Source organism: Oncorhynchus clarkii, chromosome 4 (genome assembly GCF_045791955.1).
Source record: "Oncorhynchus clarkii lewisi isolate Uvic-CL-2024 chromosome 4, UVic_Ocla_1.0, whole genome shotgun sequence".
Lineage (NCBI taxonomy): Eukaryota > Metazoa > Chordata > Actinopteri > Salmoniformes > Salmonidae > Oncorhynchus > Oncorhynchus clarkii.
The window spans coordinates 69702819-69722337 of NC_092150.1; the positions used below are offsets into that span (position 1 = coordinate 69702819).

At 42.1% G+C, this 19519-nt stretch overlaps 1 protein-coding gene and 1 pseudogene across 1 annotated transcript; one reads left to right on the forward strand and one right to left on the reverse strand.

The window, feature by feature from the left end:
- Positions 1-739: 739 nt before the first annotated feature.
- Positions 740-4275, forward strand: LOC139407812 (POU domain, class 3, transcription factor 2-like; annotated as a pseudogene).
- An 8725-nt stretch (positions 4276-13000) lies between these two features.
- On the reverse strand, positions 13001-19516 carry LOC139407194 (failed axon connections homolog). The gene is made up of 6 exons (XM_071150753.1): positions 19082-19516; positions 17231-17366; positions 16879-17075; positions 16065-16282; positions 15421-15537; positions 13001-15170 (listed from the first exon to the last, which is right to left on the reverse strand). Exons 1-6 carry the CDS (start codon positions 19339-19341, stop codon positions 14872-14874), a joined length of 1227 nt encoding a protein of 408 aa, XP_071006854.1. The 5' UTR covers positions 19342-19516; the 3' UTR covers positions 13001-14871.
- Between the last annotated feature and the right edge of the window lie 3 nt (positions 19517-19519).

The window sequence follows — 19519 nt, forward strand, 5'->3', positions numbered from 1 at the left end:
GGGACACCGTGGGCGAGCGAGTGGGTTAGAGAGGCTATTCATTCACCCCTCGCTCCTTGGCCCCGATGTGCCCTTTTCGCTTGCCTCCTTTTATTTGTCCCGTCGGCAGAGCGAGCCGCTCGAATGGGTCCTTTGGAATGGAACGAAAAGAAGAGGCGAATGCAGCTGTGACGTGGGCGTTGTTGTTCCATTCACTGCGCTCGCTATGGCAACGGGGCAGAGGCCAGGGAAAAATGCGCCCCTTCTCTTTGGACAGCGTCGCGAGGAGAGAGGCAGCTGGAGGGGCCGTGACAGTTAATATCCCACTGCTCCGAGCGCAAGCCACCATAAATATACACAAAACAATGGTTTTCTCAAAATGTAACCCTATAAAGACATTTTTTTTGTATTAATTTCAAGGTCAAAAGATTATGGCCTGGTGAATATGAATATATTTAAACAAAAAATAATAAACATTCGCACAAATGACATGGGCCTAGGCCATGGCTCTAATGCATGTATGCATTGTATGCATCGAGTTTGTGGATGTTTCTCATAAATAGATCAATACTATTCAGAATAAATGACCTCAATCGAATAAATGTTTATTGACTCGTTTTTTCCACTGAAATAGGCCTAAGAGGCTATCCACTCTTTCTCAGTCAACACCAGCTTTTCACTCTGCTCTGTTAGTCTGCAGCGGGACTGCCAGTATTGTTGGGGAGAGTGATAGGGGCTTCTATAGAATCTCCCGTGACCAATGAGCGTGGTGCTGTCAGGGGTAACAACATCTGTCAACTGTTCTTGGCCAATAAAGAGCTGAGCGAGGCGGACCTCAGGTGTGCGCCTCTACGTCCCCTTGGCACCGTGCCCGGGAGATCGAGAGCGAAACCTAGCTAGCTGCCCGGTGGCGGAAAATAGTAACTGTCAAAGGCAGCTCCTTTAACGACAGAGCTATCACTCCGGCTCCGAGAGTTATGGCGACCGCAGCGTCCAACCACTACAGTGTCCTGACTACCGCCAGCAGCGCGCCGCGGCAGCACTCGGAGTCCGGGAGCATGCAGCAGGCAGCGGTGTATAGGGACGCGCACACCCTGCTCCAGAACGACTACACGCTACCGGGCAGCGGTCATCCGCTTAGCCACGCTCACCAGTGGATCACGGCTCTGTCGCACGGGGACGGGGCTCCGTGGCCGTCGAGTCTCCTCGGAGAGCAGGACGTGAAGCCCATTCTGCAAAGCGACCGAGAGGAGCTGCAGAATTCCGCTAGTCTGCAGCAACAGCAGCAGCGACACCCTCACCTAGCGCACCAGGCACATCACGACGCCAGGGCATGGCGAACAAGCACGGCCTCTACGCACATTCCCGGTATGGCTACATCTGATGGTCAGAGCCTGGTGTACTCCCAGTCTGGGTTCGGCCTGGGAGGACCAGAGCAGATGCACCACCACTCTCTGCAAGAGGAAGACCACCACAGCCACAGCCCACATTTGAGCGAGCATGGAGGCGGGGTACAGTCGTCCCTCTCTCACCACCAGCAAGGGGGACACCCGGAAAACTCGGACGAGGACACGCCGACCTCGGACGACCTGGAGCAGTTTGCCAAGCAGTTCAAGCAGCGGCGCATCAAACTGGGCTTTACCCAAGCTGACGTGGGGCTGGCGCTGGGGACCCTTTATGGAAATGTATTTTCTCAAACCACTATCTGCAGATTCGAGGCGCTTCAACTGAGCTTCAAAAACATGTGTAAACTCAAACCACTGCTTAACAAATGGCTGGAGGAGGCGGATTCCACCTCGGGGAGCCCCACCAGCCTGGATAAGATCGCGGCGCAGGGGAGGAAGAGGAAAAAAAGGACCTCCATCGAGGTGGGCATAAAGGGGGCTTTGGAGAGCCATTTTCTCAAAAGTCCCAAACCAGGCGGCGCGGAGATCACCTCCATAGCGGACAGCCTGCAGCTGGAGAAGGAGGTGGTGAGGGTTTGGTTTTGTAACAGGCGGCAGAAGGAGAAGAGGATGACGCCCATTGGAGGACAGTTACCGGGAACGGAGGACATGTATGGGGACACACCACCTCACCACGGCGCTCAAACCCCGGTACAATGACCTTAAACCCGTTATAACACATGGACCCCTAAAGGATATGAATGCCCCCCTGTGTTTTTCTGTGCCGGACCAGTTAGCATTGGACCGTAGCCAGCCCAGTGCTAATGTTGGACCTATATGGAACACAGTGGGGATACCGAGTGTTAGAACTCGAGCACTACACCCCAGACACACAGAAATCGAGAGCTATGGGGAGTTTTCATGCAGTGGAGATGTGACACGCAATTTCTGGCTACATGGACCGTGGTTGGTGTGTGCTAACCAAAAAAGGTTCAATATCATTGACATCAAATCGATTTTATAGTCAAGGCGCCAATATGTCATAATGTGTAAAAATAAAGACAGTATAGGCTGTGTGCACGAACCTACCCGCGGGAAACAGGCATAGAAGTCGCAGCCGATAGTCGGTAAATAAACGCCATCTTTCCCTAATAACAAAAGCAACAGGGGTTTAACACGGTCGAAGCTCAATACACCTGCTGCACCATTAAATAAAAGCCAATACTATCACCAGCATATTATTATTAGGCCTATTGTTATTATCATGGTAGGTATTATTGTAATAAACATTATTAGTCATGTTTCTATGACAAAGGCAAAGCATAGGCCTATAGGCAATAGGCTAATGTTTATTTACATAGAACAGGGTCATAACGTATGCCTGCATGGACACATGGGGACATGGAATATATTGACATGTATTTTGAGATATATTGAATCAAGTTCATTTCAATTCAACATGTCATGATTAGTTTCAGTTTAACTAACTATATTTGAATTGCAGTTTGTTAATTACCATACAATAGTAAACACAGCATATCCTGTACTGTAGACAACATATTTACCAAGGCACAATATGTCAGTTATAGTCTATAATGTGGTCAGATTGTATCCCAATAATAAATAAATAAATAAATATCCCCAAAATTAAAGTATCCATAATTTTTAATATATCATAAAATAGGCCTACATAATAATAATAATAATAATACAGTAATAATAATTGTGTCTTGTGTATACCTTGCGAGACACACACCATGTATGAGGTCAAAATTAATTTAATTTTCTCTTGACACCTCATGTCGTGTCCATCATGTGTACATTTCTGCGCGCCTGTTTACAGTAGCCTATGTCTTGTGTTTGTATATTTATTTGTGTTTCCAAAATCCTGTGATCAGAAAGACCGAGAGACTGTAAGGACCATACCATATCACTGAAGCCTGCCCTCTGCCTTCGTTTCGTAAGAAGATAATAACGGAATATATCTGTACCAGCTCTGTCTTCAGTGGCGCCAATTAATCTAGACAATGATTAATTCACCAAGAAGAATTGTTCGTGGGATGTAACTTACATTTGTTTTTGTATCGCTTTGTATGTTTGTTTGTTGAATTTTCTCTTGTCAGACCAGTGCCAAAGCACAAACACGTACGTGCACGTGCTCTTGTGCCGCTCAACTCGTGATATACATGTGACAGCATGCAGGGTTGGGGTCAACTTTGGCAATTCCTGGAGTCAAAATTGGTTCATTATTTCAAGAATTTCGATTTAAAATTGAATGGAATCAGGAGGAGGCTGACTCCAAATTTGAAATGGAATGACAGGAAATATAATTAAATTAATGGGAAATTCTCCACACACTGACATAAATTAGATCATTTGTATAGCTAATATGTGTGAACCAAATTGGTTTGAATAGCATTACATATTTTCGTTATTTACCTCAAAGTATAGGCACAACATCAACTTATATTATGTAGACTAAGGCACTTCAATGAGATAATGTGACAAATAGCTATCAATATCACTTATACTCACCTGGCCTAGTGGCACTGATATACAAAACAACTATTTCATTCATCATTGCATGGAAAATGTAGCCTATAGGCTTAGCCTATTTATTGACACCTGACTCATCTAACGCCTATACGTATGAATTGTAAGCCTAATTGAAAAGGCTCCCTGGGAAAATTCAAATTGATTAGGCCTGCACATTCAATACATTTAAGAATAGCTGAAATTAAATTGGTTTGAATTGTTTTTCCTGTCATTCAAATGTAAATGTAAATTATTATTTTTCTTGACCATTCAAATTCAAACTCAAAATGCTGTATTGGATTTGAGTTTATCTAAGCATTCTAAATTGACCCCAACCCTATGACTGATCAAATGAATGGGGAAAAGAAATCAATAATTGCACAATTTCTATATTATGTTTTTTTGTCATTAAAATGTATTTGTTTTTTTTTATAATACTTTTGTATTCTTCTCATATTCTTTTAGCTTGACGAATGGATCCCTACTGTCACGCACAACGCTGTACCAATAGTCTTGGCCGCGCGAGCCTGCCTTACAATTATGGATTTTATAAATCTGTCTAGGTTGCACAAAATGTCCTTGAGCGGTTTCCGATAACTGTATATTATCACTGATTTGCACACATTGTCTTGTGAAAATAAATCGTGTCATTACAGAAGTAGCCAGTCAATAACATGTAGGCCTATACTAAGAATAACATTGTTTTTTTAACGTAATTTCTGTCTCCACAATTCCAGTCACCGTTTTCCTCATGTTGCACAGATGTAGGCCTACACATTAAACAATTGCGACAATTATAAAAACAATTCGATTTTCGACTAAATATTGGTCTTTATGTAAAATAGATTATTAAAATATATTTTTTAAATATCCAAATAGCTTACCTGAAATGTTATTAGATTTCAGAAAAACAATATGCTATTACATAATGTAGACAAAGGAACCAAACTTTTGTGACCAGTGCTCAACAGACTGTCGGATAGCCTACACACATGTTAGAACGTAAATCCCTATTATTCTCACATTCAGCGGATAAAAATGGCATACTCGACAACCAATACATTAATGCGTTATTGAATGCTGTAGTTGGTAAGGTATCACTTTCTGTAACTTTTACTTTCAAGAAGACTTGCCTGGTCAAATAAAGGTAAAATAAATACAGACTACTACATTTTGGGGGAAAAGTATAAATAAATTATAAGTGACTAAGTACAAGTTTACTCTGACCGTCGGTGGGATTTCCCCAGTAACATTTTAATATTTGAGCTTATACATTAAATAGCATTCCACATTTTGAGAAGGTTATATGGTCAGCTTATGCACATATGATTATTTTGTGGTGTGATGTAGGCTAGTTATTAGTTGTAAAGGAGTTTTTCTCGTCGAAAACATTCCTGATTCCTTGACTGCTTTAGGGTGTCCTATCCTTTTACAGTCAATGGTCCTGCTTCCTCTGAGCAAAACACAAGTGGGGTGCTGCTCTGTCACCCTCTGAAGCAGTCTTACAGTGCCATCTAGTGGACTGTACTGTGTGCAGCTCTAGGTTGGGGTTCTAGGTAGCTGCTTTTTTTTAAATCACTGAGCAAGTCCATCTCTGTGAGAGATAATCTCACCTTCTGACTCGCCCCTCTTTTTATTTCCTTGTAAAAGTCTGGAGTTCTGCAGTTGAGAGAAAGAGAGAGAGAGAGAGAGCATGCCCTCATAGGATAAGAATAGTTTTTATATTTTTTAATTTAACTAGGCAAGTCAGTTAAGAACAAATTATTATTTACAATGACGGCCTACTCTGGCCAAACCCTGACGACACTGGGCCAATTGTGCACCTCCCTATGGGACTCCCAATCATGGCTGGATGTGATACAGCCTGGAATCGAACCAGGCACTATAGTGACGCCTCTTGCACTGAGATGCAGTGCCTTAGACCGCTGCACCACTCAGGAACCCAATATCCTAGATATTGGCAATAGGAAATGTATGTCCACACATAGCACAATAAATTAACAAATATACAGTTTTTCAAATGTGAAGGATATGAGCCATATCCTTCACATTTGAAAAACTGTATATTTGTTAATTGTTTGTAAGCATGCGTTCACGAGAGAGAGAGAGAGAGAGAGAGAGAGAGAGAGGGAGAGAGAGAGAGAGAGAGAGAAAAGAGAAGTGTGCTTGTGTTTGTTTGTGTTTTAAAGGAGAGAGACAGAGAGGGAAATAAAAAAAATAGAGAAAAGAGCATGGGAGTGTGAATGTATTTGTGGGAGAGCAGGAAAATGAAAGAGAGAGAGAGAGTGTGTGTGTGTGTATAAACCCATCTCTCTGGAGGAGCCTGCTGCCTGGATTCTGCATATCAGCAGGCGACCATCTGCCCTGCTCCAGGCCCTCACGCTCCTACAGGCATCCTCTGCATTATTCATATCACACAAACACACACACACACACACACACACACACGCACACACACACACACACACACACACACACACACACACACACAAACACACACACACACGTTCCGCTCCTCCGGCACACACATACACAGAAGCACGTCCGTCCCCCCACACACACACACTCCTAGGCACGTGCCACACACGCACACACTTGCACACATCACAAACACACATACACACTCTCAGAGTCCTCTGCCGCTGGCTCCAGCACTGTAGTATGCCATCTAACTCACCAGGGCTTTATAGTAATAGGGGTTCTGCCCCAATGCCATTGTCTGAACTGGCTTTCCCATTCCAAAAGTGAGGCGGGACATGAGAGTACCCACCATCTATGTGGAGAGACCCTCAATGGATTTCAACACAATATGGTTACGGACTGAAAATGAGCCCAAATCCTCCAAATCTTATTTTCCAGCGCTTATTCTTTGGCTTTCTTTTTTTGTTTGTCTGTCTCTCTGTCTATTTTCCATTATCCCCTGCTCTGTCTTTCCATTATCCCCTGCTCTGTCTTTACATTATCCCCTGCTCTGTCTTTACCCTCTCTCTTGCACCCGCCATCCCTCACACACACAAACAGACACAAACAAAAGGGCAAAGAGGCTAATCCTCTCTTATTGTTCGGTTGGCTTAGTATTGTCTTAGCACACTGAGAGGGACAGAGACAGATGTGTGTGTGGATGATAGCACACATTGATAGACTCAAAGTATAAAACTGTAAGTGATGATAAGATATGTCTACGGGATCTATGGAGCTGTACGATGTTGATCCCTAGATGCTGATGGAGAGATACAGAGATACAGAGAGCGAGAGAGAGATTGAGAGAGAGAGATTGACAGAGAGACAGAGACAGAGAGAGAGAGAGAGAGACAGAGACACACAGAGAGATACAGAGACACACAGAGAGATACAGAGACAGATATACAGAGACAGAGAGAGAGATTGACAGAGACAGAGAGAGAGATATTGACAGAGAGAGAGAGAGACAGATACAGAGAGACAGATAGACAAAGACAGAAATACAGAGACAGAGAGAGATAGAGAGCGAGATACAGAGAGATTGGCAGAGATACAGAGACAGAGAGACAGAGATAACGAAAGTCAGACAGTACAGTACCGATAGACACTCAGGGAGAGTAAGCAATCCTATATATGTCACACAGAGGTAAAACACAATAAAAACAAAAACAGGGTCAAATTATCACAGCTATTTTTTATGAAATATTATGAATAACAGATTTTCACACAGCCATCCACCTCTAGTTATCATACGCTCTTAGGAAGTTATCTATTATGTTACAGACTTTTCATTGTAGCTCATGTACATGTTTTGTTTTTATTTCTCGCTCACCTATTACATTACCCAGTATACAGTCTGAGTCCACAAGGGTTTCAGCTAATGATCTATATATACACACTAGAATAGTAAAATACACAAGGTGACTGTGTTGACATCACCGTGCCTTCATCTTGGCACTCCCCGACCGTTGTAAAAATATTTTGGGAGCTAGAAATGCATTTCTTAATGTCATTCGTTTTTGCCACATCTATTCTATTACAGGCACCTTAATGCATACTTTTACATTAGATTATGTGAGCTAAACATAAAAATGTTAGATAAAAAAAATACATAAAACATATTCCTTAAATTCTCATTTGTAGAGATTACTAATGTTACTGTCCCCACTACAACATCAAAATACTTAAATACATGCAATTTTGCCCTTCAAACATTCAATTGAAATATTGTAGAATGTAATTAATTCCTAAGGAGGACTGCTTCGACTGGGGAGTACCAATATGGCCGACCAGTGTCTTTAAAGCCTCTCAATGGCCAATACATAGCATCAGCGATTCAGGGTTGATATACATCATTGGTTTAAGCACACAACACAGACTGACTATGTAATAGATGGTTGACTTGTTTAGCAACAAAACCGACGAGGGCACAACTCTGGGGCAAAACAACTGTCAACTCCAAAGGATTATTGACAACATGTAAACTATATTTAGTCTCCAAATGTTTATTGAAAACATACATTTGCACAAGAAGCACTTGTTGTTTATCAAATATTTTGTTACAATTGTTGGTTAGCTACTTAGCTAAATTTAGCCGTATTAGCTTAGATGTGACATAGGTCAAAACACTTCAAAACAAGACATGGTATCAAGAACAAGATACAACTATCTGAAACAATCTGCCCAAGACTGCCCACATGGCAGCTTCTTGTCATTGTTGCTACAGTAGGTATCTGACCATTCAGAATCAGGCAACCTGTCTATATGGTTCTTGTGATCTAATAGTACAGATCTCGTCAAGAAAGTGACACAATAGGGCTGAACTCTAACCCCTTACCTTGACTATCTAGAATGGAGAAGGACAAAGTTGCCCATAGACACTGTCAAGGTTGCGTTCCCATCCCTCATGGTTAAGGTTAGAATTGGAGAAGAGGCAAGCTGATCCTAGATCTATGCCTATGGGCAACTTCTACCTTAAGAGTTATCTGTAGGGGCCTTCTGAGTGGCGCAGTGGTCTAAGGCACTGCATCGCAGTGTTGTGGTGTCACTGGGGTTCGATCCCAGGCTGTGCCGCAACCAGCCGTGACCAGGAGTCCCATACGGGCCTTACTTGACTCATTGCGCTCTATTCACTCCTTGTGGTGGGTCGAGCACCTGCAGGGTGATTTTGGTGTTTCCTTCGACTCATTGGGGAAGCTGGCTTCCATGTTAAGCGAGCAGGTGTTAAGAAGCGCGGCTTGGCAGGTCATGTTTCAGAGGATGCAAGAATAAACCTTTGCCTGTCCTGAGCCCGTTGGGGAGTTGCAGCGATGAGAATTTGGAATCATGAAATTGGAGAGAAAAAGTTGGTAAAAAATGTATGTTTTTTTAAAAAGAGGACCCTGGAAAGCTAGCAGTTGAAATTTTTTTTTTTTTTTACTGCATTATTTGAGCTTAAAATGTACATTGAGGGGAATTTTGCAAGGGAAAATATTTGTTTAGGGAATTTTCAAAATACTTTCAATATAGTTAATTTCCATGTCGACTATGCCTGGAAATGCCCTTGTCCGGAGCAAATTATTAAAATGTCAAACATTCTAAAAAAAAGTGGTTAAAATAAAAATGGCAATAATGGATATTAACTGAAAAATGATCTAATGTAGTTTCTTTCAATAGCCCTCTGTGACTTTAAATAATATTTGTCTGGGATTCCTAAAACTGTGAACTGTGATTCCTAAAATATGTGTACGGAGATGTGGTGTACTCAGTCAGATTTGTCTAAAATCCTAAATGAATCAGGAATGAGCAGGGTCAGCGATACTCTTAAGGACCCCTTATTCATGTCCTCATTACATGTAGTGCAACAGGACCACTCATAGTCTGTAAAGTTCTCTCTACAAACAATATCGTTAACTCTGTTAAAGTGTTGAAATATCTTATAGAATAGTTGTTTTGATTGGGCATTTTTAAATAAATTATTTTACAAATGTTTGTATTGAGCTTTTATATCTAAAGACAAAAATGTGTCTGTTTTGAGTATCTGTTCTCAACTCAGTCAATGCTTTGTCAACTCTGTCATTGATGGAGTCAATATGATTATTTTATCAATATTCTGGAAGAATATTTGTATCATTGTTCTGCAACATATGCTTAAACAATTGATGTATCTGCTGTGCTGGACCTAAGGGATAATATTTGCTTTATAAATGTTGTTTTATGTTCTAAATCTAGAAAAACATGCCAAAATGCTAATGAAATTAGCCAAGCATTTAATAGTGCTATAAAACAAAACAATTTGGAGGTTGGTATTACATATTTGAATAATCTAATGTTAGAATTAAACAATCAAGGCTGTTAAACACTAAAAAGTTAGGAGGACCAAGGCACTTTTCATATAATTCATTAAAATACCTTTATTTGTATGGCATGTTTAATGGAAACAAAGATTCAAAACTTCAAAGATACGATAATACAATGTCCTCTTTTGAACAGCATTTTCCAATCAACCCTGATTTGCGGAGGGAGTGGTAACACAATTCACCCAGTAAGCAATCCTATACACATTAAAAAAATCACCTAGTGTACTATAAATTAGACGGCTCATATTCAAGGTTAGAACCACTTTTCTAGGGGTTCTGATGCTTCTAGCCTTGATTTGCATTTTGATTGGACTTTTTAATGTGTATAGTATTGCTTACTAGTTGTTGTCCAATGAATTGTGTTACCACTCCCTTTTCAAATCAGGGTTGATTGGAAAATGCTGTTCAAAAAAGGACATTGTATTATCGTATCTTTGTACTCGCTGACGGACGGTTATGCAGCCGAAACGCGTCAGAGTTTTTAATCTTTGTTTCCATTGAACATGCCATACAAATGAAGGCATTTTAAATAATTATTTGAAGAGTGCCTTGGTCCTCCTTTCTTTTTGATAACCAATTTACCCCTTTTACCAAAGAGCACCTTCTGTCTACAAAATGTACTACTGTGTACCTTAGCAGTGCTTCCCTTCTTTTTTTCTACAAATGAAAACACTTGTCGGACAATAGTTGTAAAAATGAAATGCCTTTTATGATGTCTGACAGAGTTGACATACACTGATCATACAAAACGTTAAGAACCCCTGCTCTTTCCATGATACAGACTGACTCGTGCATCAATCTAAGTCACATTATCAAAAAATCCCCATCAAAATCTGTCAGTTTAAGATAGAGATATCAGGTTTCCTGCCTGGGCTACGTCTCAATCAACCACATCTGCCCATGTTTGCCTTCCGCACCTGCAACTGAAGGTGGCCGAGGTACAGCCATCTTTATCAGATCATGAAACGTCTTAAAAATCGGTCTTCTCACGAAAACCTCTGTAGCGTCCGAATGGTTACAAACTCTTATGACCAATCTATGGAACAGGAAGACTCTCACGAACACGACAGTGTCTTAGTTTTGCTCTAGGACCATCACTCATCTGACTGTAACCCATACAAATGCATGGAAGTATGAAGGTAGTTTTGTGCCTCAAAAAATAAGGGGTTAAATATGTGAAGAAAATAAAGTATATATATTTCCAGAGCTTTCTTATATCTCCTAGATGTAGGACAGACACTTCAAATCCTTATTATTTGTATTTTTTGTCATTTATAAAGGCGTTATTTAATCTGTTTCAATGGGCTATGGTAGAAAGGGCCAAATTTAACATTTTATCAAATAATATTTTTTATAATGATCCATGGTTTGACCATCTTAAAACAATTCCATATGTTAGATTAGTATCCCCAAAAATAATAATTTGTGGGGGGGGGGATTGGGGATCCACAAGCTGCAGGTGTGTTTGCTACGCCAGTGTACTAGATAAGGGACATAAGCATGCCCCAATGAAACTCACAGGTCATTTGGTGGTTGGGTTTAGACTCAAGCCTAAACCCAACTACCAAAGTTCAGCATTCACCAAACAGTTCAGCATTGTTAGTTCAGCATTCATCAAACATTGAACATGTCACGATTCTGGCAACCATTAAGAGGTTTGCTTCAGGTTGAGATTTAGATTATAACATAGTTCTGACAAACCAATGGCAACCCAGTTCCAGTAGAATAAGAGGACTGCACACAACATAGACATACAATCACACTCCACTCTTTACCATGTTCAAATAGGAGAGAATCTGAACAAAAAAGTAATTGGCAGCAATGGAACAAAAGTACAAAAATATAAGAAAATAAATAGCTACATTACTAATAGTGTCAAATAATGCCTCATTATAACATCACCCCCAAATGTAAACCAACAGAATCAATAAACATGAATACACAAAACAAAAAGAAAACAAATAAATAGAAAATAAATAATGTACATGTAAAATACATAAATAATATGCTTTCACTGGCTTAAAAGGTAAACACCAAGGCCTTACAGTAAATCCATAAGGCTGTGTCTCTCACATGGCTCGTATAAGTGAAGGCAAGAAACATGCAGGCAGGGTATAGGGGCACAGACAGTGACAGACTGATGCATCGTCTACACACAAAGGCTTATGTGTCACTGTGACTCTGTTTTGTAGTAAGATGTGGTCAGGAGAGTAAACTTCTTAATAAGGTCTGCAGAGGATCTTCATTGTATCATCATAAACATCACCCTCATAACCATTACAATCATCATCTTTTCCATACTAACGTCTACACCTGCCCTGAAGAGAACCCAATACTTCACTACTCATTCATTACTATTCTCTGCTGCGACCGTTAGAACAGATGAGAGTCCTGTCTCTGTGTGTTCTACTGTGGCCATGTATCTGTATCTGTATCTGTGTCTGTGTCTGTATCCGTGTCCGTGTCTGTATCCGTGTCTGTATCTCTATGTATATCTGTGTCTATATCTATGTCTGTATGTGTCTGTATCTGCGTCTGTATCCGTGTCGGTATCTGTATGTGTCTGTATGTGTATCTGCGTGTCTGTACGTGTCTGCATCTGTGTCGGTATCTGTGTATGTATATGTGTCTGTATCTGTATGTATCTGTGTATGTATCTGTGTCTGTATCTGGCTGTATCTGTATCTGTATCTGGCTGTATCTGTATCTGGCTGCATCTGTATCTGTATCTGGCTGCATCTGTGTCGGTATCTGTCTGTATCTGTATCTATCTGTGTCTGTATCTGGCTGTATCTGTATCTGGCTGCATCTGTGTCGGTATCTGTCTGTATGTATCTGTGTATGTATCTGTATGTGTATGTGTCTGTATCTGTATGTATCTGTGTCTGTATCTGTATAGGGTCAGCTGTTAGCACCCAGCATGAATAAATGGTGTATGTCTCAAAATCAACTCACGAGGTACGATGACTCATTGATGCACCATATGGACAGAATTCTACACCCTCTGTTACACGCACACACAGGACCCACAAGCGTCCGCTGAATGACAAACACTTGTAATGTCCACATCTCACCATCATACATCAGCGATGCACTAGAAATAGAAAGATTAGAGTAGACTGTTTCACTATTCCACATACTGTAGCCTACTATTAAATAAGACTGGCAATCAACACTGTGGATTATAGTAGTTGTTTCATGCATAGCATAGAGTGAATTGATGCTATAAGTAACAATGGCCATTCTATTCCTTCTATTTCTAGAATCAATTCATTCTAAAAGGGGAGTAGACACGCCATGTATTTGATGAGAACAGAGAGGCTGGGCAAAGGCCTAATAGTTATTTCAATCTATTGCATCTTTGTGAGCTTTCTCTGGCCTGAGGCACACACACACAGAGAATGCATCACAATAAACATTAAAACAGGGAAGCGTAGAGACGTAGATAACAGATAACCAGCAGGGTAGTGTGATTTTCATTGGCACCTATTAGCCATGCACCTCCAAGTATATCTAGTCTATTTAGTCTATTTCTACATGGTTATTTCATCCGCTCTCAATGGCTGAATGTACATACACACAACTAAAGATCTCAAGTAGCCGACTCTCCTCCTCTTCTTCATCTGATGTGAAAGAATTGGACAAGTGGAATAAAGTTCCAGTAATCATCTACCATATTGCTTTCACCTATCCAATGTTTTCAGATCTGTGCAGATGAAGGAGAGGAGACGAGGAAAGGAAGCCACTTTAGATTATTGAGATGTCCCCTCAATCCACAGCATCTGAAACTCGCCCTCAACATCAATGACCATTCTACAAAGGACTGAGGAAATACTCAATGATGGGTTAAGACCTGACTGCAGATGCAAAGTGTCAGTCATCTGGGTAGAAATAGATGCATTAGAATTCCTAAAACCTAGACCAGCACAAGGGGTTAGTTGAAGGTCACCAGGAAGTTTGGTCATATCAAACAAGCACTGAGAGGTTGTACAGAAGAACCACACAAAGTATTTACATTATAGGACATTGGGATAATATATATAATTTGCAGGCTATCTATACTATTTATACTCATATTGAACTGTACTCATTCACATCTTGCCTGAACAGTTCCCCACATATCATATATAATATCAATATAATGACTCATATTTTGCAAGGATGCAAGTCAGGGGGTCAGTATGTCAAACACACATGGTTGGGGCAATGCAGCTCAATTGGGGAACACAGGTAACACACACACGGTTGCCGTGGTAAGAGCAACTCGACAACAGGAAACTGGGCGACAGGTGTTGACATCACCCAGGTGGAGGAGTTGCTCAGTGATTGCGTCATTAATTCCTGATCTTTCTTTTGCAACTCTTTTCTCCATCCTTCTCTCTTTCCCTTTCATCTCTTCCAGGTTGATATTTTCCTCTCTCTATCCCTCTTGGGCTCTTTCTCTATTGCTATATTACCCTTATTTTCTCTATCTTGCTATTCCTTTATCTCAATGTTCAGTCTTTTGTTCCTCTAGCACATTGTGTGTAGAAGCTCTGATACCATCCCTCATTAGCACAGGCAACAACAGCCACTGGCAATAGAAATGCTCCCCAGTAGTTATTCCCTCCTCAACAGGTAGAGGGCACTGTATGGGGGCGGAGTGTGTGTGTTGTGTGTGAGTCATATGGCGGTCAACACTTGAGCTGCTCCATCTCGGAGCACTCCGTGTCCATGTCCGAGTCGTAGAGCGAGTGGCCTGTGCGGTCACTGTCTGGGGAGATTGTGTGTGTGTGTGTGTGTGTGTGAGGAGGACTGGCCTCATCCTGGAAGGTGTCTGTGCGGGAATACAGCCCCAGGTCTTGGAGTTTGGACAGGGAGTCATCGTCCTCTGTGGTGTCATCGTAACAGAAGTCCTCCAGATCAACGAACCACTCGGGCCAGAAGCGCCGGCGGATCCTCTCACAGTACATGGCCAGGTTGATCAGCTCGCCTGGAGGGGACAGGGTGGGTCAAAGGTTAACACAGAGGCAAAGGTCAACAAGATCAGATGAGAATGGGTAAAAACTATTTATTTTAATAATTAAAGATGGAGTCTCTTCTATAGAGTCTGATTTCTCTCAAGGTTTCTTCCTCATCACTGTAACTAGATAAAAACAAATTAAAAAAACATTTTGCCTGGGATGTTCTTTCTGGGGAGTGATGTTAACCATGACAGGCAATGTGGTTGGTGGTTAGCTCACCTTTGATGAGCTGCTCTGGCCGTGTGCCCGGCAGGGTCCACATAGCAGGGGCTAGATGGCTGAACACAGTGGCATCCACCATGGACAGCTTAGGACCCATCAGGTACTTCTTATCACCTACCCAGAGAAACACATCAAGAATCAGTGAGTGAAAAGAATGCTGTATGGAAACAAGAGCGATGGGGTAAAATGTGTACCAGAAATTAGTCCATATGGTGTAGTATCCATCTTTCACCAGAAGAGGTCAAAGTTGAACAAGGCTGTTCCATGTAGCACTTGAAACTGGCCATAGTACTATATACCCGACAGAGGAGGCTGGTGGGAGGAGCTTTAGTAGGACGGGCTCATTGTAATGGCTGGAATGGAATACATTGAACAGAGTCAAACCTGTGGTTTCCATATGTTTGATACCATTCCATCTTTACAATGAGCCTGTCCTCCTATAGCTCCTCTCACCAGCCTCCTCTGATACCCAAATAATCTATAAAACAACAAATGAATCTACAGCTGGCTTTAGGCCTGGCCTAGATATGAAATGAAGCGTGCTTCTAAGACTGCAGATTATACCTTGTGAAATGAGACGGGATGATGATCTTTAGGACTAAGTGTGATCGTAATGATTATCTACAGTGTACTCTACATACCGAGCAGGGTGGCCAGCGTCCGCATGTCTTTCTCCATCAGAGTGTAGACCTCCTCCTTGGTGAACCGTCCAATCCCGTGGCCGTACATCTCTCTCTTCACGATGCCGCCGGTCAGGTGACTCAGGATCCACTTGAGTAGGTCACTCAGCGGCCCACTCACCGCCAGCATCTTCTGGGTCTCCTCCAGGTTGTCCACCCACTGACAGTACGCTATGGTCCTGTCATCACATACAGACCAGCAGAGATTTTCATTTGGCCTACAGCAGGGATCATCAACTAGATTCAGCAGCGGAACGATGTTTTCTTGAGCGGATGGCCAAGGGGCCAGAACATAATTACAAATCATTTGTAGACTACAACAAGAACCCCAAACAGATATAATATTTGAATAAAACATTATCGTTTCAAACCTTGCTTTCATTTGTATACGATCACATACAGTATATCTCTCTATCATGCTTGAGATTTCTGGAACAGATTTCCAAAATTAAAATCACTTGGAGCTGATTTGCTTGTGTTTTTTCAGTCTTTTATGTCCAACAATTTTTATTTTTTTTAAACATTGTTTTTTTGGGCTCCGGACTCTTGGAGGGAGGGATAATACAATTGCCAAATTCTCCAGTGGGGGAGCCCTAGACCACAGTATCTCAAATCTATTTGCTGATATAACGTGTGCTCCCGACGGGTTTCAGTGTTTCATTCAAGGGACAGATTAGATGTTATGGTTTGTGACACAATCACATTCACCAGTGTATCATATATCCTTTCCCAGTCTCTAGTGGATGTCCTTTGGTAGTGTCTGGAAGTGTCTCACCAGTAGAAGTGTTCCTCCACCATCTTCGTGACAGCCCGGGACACAGCCTTCTCCTGGGAACTGAGGTTCTTGTTGAGGCTCACGCCCAGCTTCTCCTCCAGGAAGTCGATGATGAACTCTGTACCAGACACCTGCTCCTGGTTGTACTCTAACCATGGCATCTTCCCCTGGGGAGAAAGCTTCCCATCAAAGTAGTTCTGCAGTAGAGCGAGAGCAAGAGAGAGAGAAGGAATTTCAATGGTCAATTTTCAATAGAAAATTACACAACCATTACATCAAAATCACTAATTCAAACACGCACCAACCCAAACATCTCTCACACACACACACACACACACACACACACACACACCTGGTAGGGCAGGTCCACCATGCGTAGGTAGGTCTCTATCTTGAGGCAGAAGGGGGAGAGGGAAGGGACACCGCTCTTTGGCCTGGAGAACTGGTGAAGGATGATGGCGTCTTTAGAGTTCAGCTCCTGTTCTTTCCTATGGACCAGCCAGGACAAGGCAGTGTGAGCTCCACATTCTAATTACTCCTCTTTAGACATTTTATTCAAAGCAACTTACAGTTAGGGCATAATTATATGCATGAATTGTGTGTGGGAAACAAACCATAAACTCTGATGTAGTATGGCCATCCTCATGTAAGGCAATCCTCATGTATGTCCATCCTTATTTTGGATAAGTGGAAATTAAGTCGCAATTCAATTACACTGTAGACTATTTAACTATCTCTCGATATCTGCATCCCCTGGTAGGCTGTAGTTCACACGCTCATGACACATTCACCTGCAGTCGATTACAGGCTAATGATCAAATTGTAAATATATATATATATATATATATATATATATATATTATATACACACATTCTTACATCTTATGCATCAATCCCATGTGAAATAGTGTGTCACGTTTTTACAGCTATCTAGCACAGAGAGCATTGCACAAGACCCAGGCTGAAGCTCGCTTCGGGCAAGGGCGCCATTGCCAACGGGACACTACAATGTCAAAACAATTAGGACACAACCGGATGAAATATTGCAATACATTAACATGGCCACTGTAACAGATAATATTACACGTTTGTACTAACCAACGTGGTCAGAAATTAAGTCGCTATGTAAGGAAGTTGTTAACTTCATAAAGGTGCTTAAACGCGAGGGCAACGTCATTGCTGAAATTCCGAGGAGCTGTCCAGTTAGCTGTGGTGTTGAAATGCCCACATGCTAACAACAAAAAAGCGTTTTGATCCCATTATCTATAGTGCAAATTGCTTCGGTATAATGACATACAGGAAGAGTAAATTACAGAGTAACTAATTAGAGATCGATGTAGAATGGATCTTCATGACAGTTTTTTTAAGTATGAAAGAGCACAGGCTGAACAAAAACAAACGCCACGTCATTGCTGAGTAGGCCTTGGGCTATTGTTGCTGCAGGTAACCCGATATGTTTTGTAAGGACAGCAGCGACCAAAGTCAATACATTATTACAGCAACAATCTAGGGATTCAACGGCGAAGCTGCAGTTCATAACAGATCGCCAATTTCTGTTAGCTCTTGTCTATTTGGGCCTGGCTTCTCTCTTAATAATTATCTCACGTGTGAGGTTAGTAAAGGTCATTTTATCACAACCGCAGTGTTTTTCTACTGCAAGAGACAGACAACGAGGAGACATCTTTGCCTTGGGTAAAGCCAGATAACTAATATCACACATGCACTATCATACCATGCCCTTGAGAAATTGTAAATAACTGGAAGACAACCTTTGCAGCAATAAACATTATCCTCTTATTATTGTAATTACAATGAACAATCGCTAATAACATGCGTCTAATAGGCACATCACTAGAATACGAAGAGCCATAACGCCCGCAAAACGCATCGGTTTATTTTTCCATAACGAGACTGAACATGGAATCTCATTCAAGAGGGCGGTTACATCACATTCACAATCCACCCACTCACGAATCCTTATTATTAACAACCGATTCCGCTCATGCAGCCCTCAACTCGCCCAGATTAAGTAATATCATATATTGAAAATACAACAGTAATATAGACATGTGATGTTCCTAAATAATGCCCAGGCACTACGGCAACCATTCATATTGATATCAATGCCACGAGTAATTGACTGTAGACAAGCGTGTTCTGCATCTACAGTGTTATTGACATGGCTGTTTTTTGGTAGGCCTACCTGATGGCGAGCAGCTCGTGCAATAGATAGGCAGCGGTGGCGAGCAGAGCGCCCCCGGCAAGATAAAGCGTTTTCCGCCACCACGAGTCCGACCCAAGGGCCGACATGATCCCGCCGTAGTCCTGCAGAGGGTAGGCGATGATGTACCCATAAAACGAGAGCTGCTCATCGGAGCCGCCCAGGCCGAAGGAGAAGCTCTGGTTCCGGCCAAGATCAACCACACACGAGCGCGTCCAGGCGAACCCGACGCGCCAGTACATTCTCTCGCTCAGTGGCCTCTTTCCGCCTTGCTTTGGCCGGTTTTGGCTTCATCAACGGGGGCTTCATGGGTGCCGAGGGGTCGTCGCGGTGCGGGATGTGACGAGGAAGAAAGTAACGGCCATCTCGCCTGGCGGTTATCCCCGCAGCGGGGTAGGCATCCTCCGCAGCGGATCGCCG

Excerpts from the sequence above, each read along its gene's own strand:
- LOC139407194 (XM_071150753.1), bottom strand. The coding sequence starts at position 19,341 with ATGTACTGGCGCGTCGGGTTCGCCTGGACGCGCTCGTGTGTGGTTGAT. Across the intron at positions 17,076-17,230 it reads TGGTGGACCTGCCCTACCAG|AACTACTTTGATGGGAAGCT; the intron begins GTGTGTGTGTGT and ends GCTCTACTGCAG. Across the intron at positions 15,538-16,064 it reads GACGCTGGCCACCCTGCTCG|GTGATAAGAAGTACCTGATG; the intron begins GTATGTAGAGTA and ends TTCTCTGGGTAG.